The sequence below is a fragment of the Bison bison genome, unplaced genomic scaffold, assembly GCF_000754665.1.
Source record: "Bison bison bison isolate TAMUID 2011002044 unplaced genomic scaffold, Bison_UMD1.0 scf7180017846112, whole genome shotgun sequence".
Classification (NCBI taxonomy): Eukaryota; Metazoa; Chordata; class Mammalia; order Artiodactyla; family Bovidae; genus Bison; species Bison bison.
In genome coordinates, this window is record NW_011476685.1 from 4,142 (window position 1) to 9,173 (window position 5,032).

The 5,032-nt window shown below is 58.8% G+C and overlaps 1 protein-coding gene across 1 annotated transcript; it reads left to right on the top strand.

Annotated features, from left to right (window-relative positions):
* Positions 1 to 218: 218 nt before the first annotated feature.
* Positions 219 to 3,307, top strand: LOC104987592 (lateral signaling target protein 2 homolog; the record flags this gene model as incomplete). Its single annotated transcript, XM_010838616.1, has 5 exons — positions 219 to 421; positions 1,480 to 1,569; positions 2,766 to 2,867; positions 3,001 to 3,095; positions 3,165 to 3,307. Coding segments are annotated over 5 exons (633 nt in total), but the record flags the coding sequence as incomplete, so codon positions are not given.
* Positions 3,308 to 5,032: the final 1,725 nt, after the last annotated feature.

A 5,032-nucleotide genomic window follows, 5' to 3' on the forward strand; every position in this document is an offset into this window, starting at 1 on the left:
AGGGGGGAGGGTCTCAGGGATGAGAGTAGGGGGTAGAGTCTCGAGGATGAGAGGCGGGGGGAGGGGTCTAGGGGATGGGAGGCGGGGGAGGGTCTCGGGGAGGCCACGCCCCCCACCCAGCCGCGGCCTCCTGGGGCACGAGGAGTGGCCTGTCCTGGCGTCACTGGGGTGGTGCGTGCTCCGTGGGCGGGCTGCCCTGACCCCTTCGCCGCCCGCAGTGCCTGGCCGCCGGCTCCATCATCATGAACCGTGAGCTGGAGAGCATGGCTATGCGGCCGCTGGCCAAGGAGCTGACCCGGAGCCTGGAGGACGTGCGAGGGGCCCTGCGCGACCAGGCGCTGCGGGACCTCAACACCTACACGGAGAAGATGCGGGACGCGCTCCGGCACTTCGACGTGCTGTTCGCAGAGTTCGAGCTGAGGTGACCGGAGGCCGCCCGCGAGGGGTCGCGGCCGTGGCCGGCTGGTGGGGGCCCCGGCCGTCTGTAGCCGAAGACTCCGCGAAGGGAGGCGCCCTCCCCGGCTGGCTGGTTGCGGGAGTCAGGGGTGGATGGGGGTGGGCACGGCGAGGGGAGGGGCCAGGGCAGGCGGAAGGACGCAGGGACACCCCAGGTCCCGCCCTCGCTTCTGCCCCTGGCGACCCCCCAGCGGTGAAGCCCCCCGGGCGGTCCTGTAGATGCAGGTCACCCACCGCCCCCTCCCCACCCAGCGCGTCTTTGGGCTCGCACCTGGGACACCACCGAGCCCAGATGAGGTGGCCACTAGGGTCCTGCTGGGCCCCCAGCTCCACTAAGTACGGGGAGCCCCCTCAGCTCAGCGGGTCTGCCCTCCCCCCCAGCAGCAGACGACAGGGCAGGGCCCCCTTCACCCGCCTCCCCACCCCCAAGGGCTCTGGAGGTCCCGGGACTGTGGGGACTGGGCTGCAAGATGTCCACAGAAACAGACATGCTTGGGGTGCAGGAGACCCAGGAGGCCCAATGCCCGTCCACCGCGGTGCGGGTTAGCAGAAACTGCCCGACTTGTGATGCGTGGGCGGAGGAGGAAGTCACAGGGTTCCAGATGGTTCTCTAGGGAGCGGGGCCCACACATGAGCTTTCTGCCTTTCTCCCTGCCTGTCTGCTCCAGATTTCCCCAAGTGAGCTTTTATTACAAGAAAGGCTGGTTAGTCACTTAGGAGGAGGGGAAACCGTTCTCACCTGGGGAAGGGGCCTGGATGCACAAGGCTACTCCCTAGTTCCCTCGAGGCAGGGGGGCACTCTCGGAATGAGCAGTGGCGGCTCCAGGCCGGCGCCGCCCAAGGAGGGAGGAGCTTCGGCTGAAAACAGGAGCGGTGATGTGGGGCCCTGTGCTGTGAGCGCCTGAGAGGCGGCAGGGGGCTGCAGTCAGAGGGACCCCGTTTGGTTGTCCGTTAAGACCTTCAGGGCTCAGGGACATGGCCGGGCGCCCGGGGGTGGCCCTCACCCCGTCCCTCTGCCCACAGCTACGTGTCGGCCATGGTGCCTGTGAAGTCCCCCCGGGAGTACTATGTGCAGCAGGAGGTCATCGTGCTGTTCTGCGAGACGGTGGAGAGGTGAGGCCGCTGTGACCCGGGGGCCCAGTCCTCGCGCCTCCCCGGCCTGGGGGACGGCTGTACCCGGGAAGGGCACCATGTCCGTGCGCCGCGTCCACCAGCCCTGGCTGCCCACCCCAGTCCCACAGTCCTGTTTCTCTGGGCCCGGAGGGTCGGCCCCGCAGGTGAAGCTCGAAGGGTCCGGGGGGCTCCAGGCTCAGCCCGAGGAGCCAGGCTCCTCACCTCCTCACCCTTCTCCCGCTCCTCCCATTCCTACCTCCTCACTTCCTGTCCTCCACTCCTCCTCCGCCAGGCCAGGATGGAGCCCTTGTAGGCTGGGTTTCAGGGGTGATTCATCGGTAATCTAAGCATGCCTTGTTTGGGGGCAGGGGTCAGAGCTGAAGTCAGGTTTTATGAATAGACTAAGATCGAACCTGGAACATTCCTCGTATTTGACTAGTGCTTCGCTGGCAGGTAAGTTTTGAACTTGCCTAATACCACATCATTGGAGAAGGAAATGGCACCCCACTCCAGTAGTCTTGCCTGGAGAATCCCATGGACAGAGGAGCCTGGTGGGCTACGGTCCATGGGGTCACTAGGAGTCGGACACGACTGAGCGACTTCACTTTCACTTTTCACTTTCATGCACTGGAGAAGGAAATGGCATCCTACTCCAGTGTTCTTGCCTGGAGAATCCCAGGGACGGTGGAGCTTGATGGGCTGCCGTCTCTGGCAGAGTTGGACACGACTGAAGTGACTTAGCAGCAGCAGCAGCAGCAATATCACATCATTGGAGAAGGAAATGGCAACCCACTCCAGTATTCCTGCCTGGAGAATCCTATGGACAGAGGAACCATAGGATTCCTCTGTCCTATGGGTGGGCTTTGGTCCGTACGGTTGCAGAGTCTGAACACGACTGAAGCAACTCAGCATGCCAGTGTTTCCACTTTCAAGGAGGTAGATTTAACAACAGATCTCGATGCTGATTTATCTGATGGCAGCAAAGAAGTGTGAAGACATGTTTTATGATTATTTTATGATCCCTCAAACGAACACAGGCCGACCTGCTTTGAAAAGGGATGAAACCTGGGTAAACTGCACTGCATTTTCCTAACTTACTTACGATTCAAGCTCAGAGGGGAGCGCATGTGGGAGTGGCCTGGGCCGGCCACGCGGCCGCAGGGCTGAGGCCGGGCTGCTTTGTGTCCTGGATGCAGCGGCCTCGTGGTCTACGCGGACGGACCCCTGAATCTGGACCGCAAGGTGGAGGACATGTCAGAGCTGTTCCGGCCCTTCCACACGCTGCTGCGGAAAATCAGGTGAGGGGAGGGCCGTGTGCCCCTGAGCCCCTCGGGGCTGCGGCTGATCCGGGGCTGACATGACCTCTCTGGAGGAGTCTGGTCTTGCTTTGCCCTCCGAGAGCTCCAGGCTGTGTGTTTCCTCCGGGCACAGCTTCAGAGCGTGGCTGCCTTTGCACTTCTCTATGAAGCTGATTCTTTGGCTTCTGTTCACTGAAAGCCCCGGCGATGACCTCCGTTCTCCTCGGGGTGCTGGCACCTTCACTGTTGGCTCCACTGCTGGGAGCCCCCTCTGACCCCACCCTTGCTCCCCCACAGAACAGGTGCTTGCCCTGGGCCAGTGGCCCTCAGACCCGCACACAGACGTCCTGTCCCAAGACAGCAGCCGCCCTGCTGACCGCGCGGACGCCAGGCCCCCTCTGGTTTCTCACAGAAACGTCTCTGTGACTGAGCGACTGTGAACCCGGGTGGTGCGGGGTGGACAGGGCCACACACGGCGTCCCCCGGGCCAGGCCGCCCCCTACAAGTGCTCGACTGGGGCCTGGGCCTGGGCCTCTGCTAGTTCTTTGACTGGTTTAGGGGGTGTGGACTAGTTTAGGGGGTTGACTAGTTCAGGGGTGTTGACTAGTTCAGGGGTATTGACTAGTTTAGGAGTATTGACTAGTTTAGGGGTATTGACTAGTTTAGGGTGTTGACTAATTTAGGGATGTTGACTAGTTTAGGGTGTGGACTCGTTTAGGGGGTTGACTAGTTTAGGGGTGTTGACTAGGGTGTTGACTACTTTAGGGTGTTGACTAGGGGTGTTGACTGGTTTAAGGTGTTGACTAGTTTAGGGTGTTGACTAGTTTATGGGGGTTTACTGGTTTAAGGTATTGACTAGTTTAGAGGTGTTGACTAGTTTAGGGTGTTGACTAGTTTAGGAGTGTTTACTAGTTTAGGTGGTGTTGATTAGTTTACGGATGTTGACTAGTTGAGGGTGTTGACTAGTTTAAGGTGTTGACTGGTTTAGGGGTATGGACTGGTTTAAGGTGTTGACTGGTTTAGGGTGTTGACTAATTTAGGGATGTTGACTAGTTTAGGGTGTGGACTCATTTGGGGGTGACTAGTTTAGGGGTATTGACTAGGGTGTTGACTACTTTAGGGTGTTGACTAGTTTAAGGATGTTGACTAGTTTAGGGTGTGGACTCGTTTAGGGGGTGACTAGTTTAGGGGTATTGACTAGGGTGTTGACTACTTTAGGGTGTTGACTAGTTTAGGGGTGTTGACTAGTTTAGGGTGTTGACTAGTTTATGGCAGTTTATTGGTTTAAGGTATTGACTAGTTTAGGGGTGTTGACTAGTTTAGGGTGTTGACTAGTTTTGGGTGTTGACTAGTTTAGGAGTGTTGACTAGTTTAGGAGTGTTGACTAGTTTAGGTGGTGTTGATTAGTTTAGGGATGTTGACTAGTTTAGGATGTTGACTACTTTAGGGCTGTTGACTACTTTAGGGCTGCTGACTGGTTTAGGGTGTTGACTAGTTTAGGGTGTTGACTAGTTTTGGGTGTTGACTAGTTTAGGATATTGACTGGTTTAGGGTGTTGACTGGTTTAGGGGTGTTGACTAGTTTAGGGGTGTTGACTGGTTTAGGGTGTTGACTGGTTTAGGGTGTTGACTAGTTTAGGGTGTTGACTGGTTTAGGGGTATGGACTGGTTTAAGGTGTTGACTAGGGATGTTGACTAGTTTAGGGTGTGGACTAGTTTAGGGGTGAAGCACTCAGTTCTCCTCAGTGAACAGTGCCTCCCCCACCCTGAGGCTCACTCTGCCCCCTCTTGCCGCCCTCCACCCTCTCAGGGTGGCCTTGGCACCATCTGTGCCATCCTGTGGGCTTGGTGACCTAGGGCCTCCCTTGGCCTTCAGCAGCGGGTCCTCCAGCCAGCATCCCTGACCTCGACCCTTCCCCAAAAAGCTCGCTTCAGGTTGCGTGGTGCCCCCAGCAGTGGTGGCCTCTGTGGGCGACAGGGCCCAGCTGAGGCTCCTGTGGGGGTGGGTCGGGGGGCTGTCCTCCGAGGCTGTGTCCCTGAGTGCCTCCCTGGCCCCATCTGGGCGCACCCTGAGGCCTTTCCTCCCACCATCCCCGGCCTCCGAGAAGCCCCCCGTCCCCAGTTGCTGGTCCCTGACCTCCGAGAAGCCCCCCGTCCCCAGTTGCT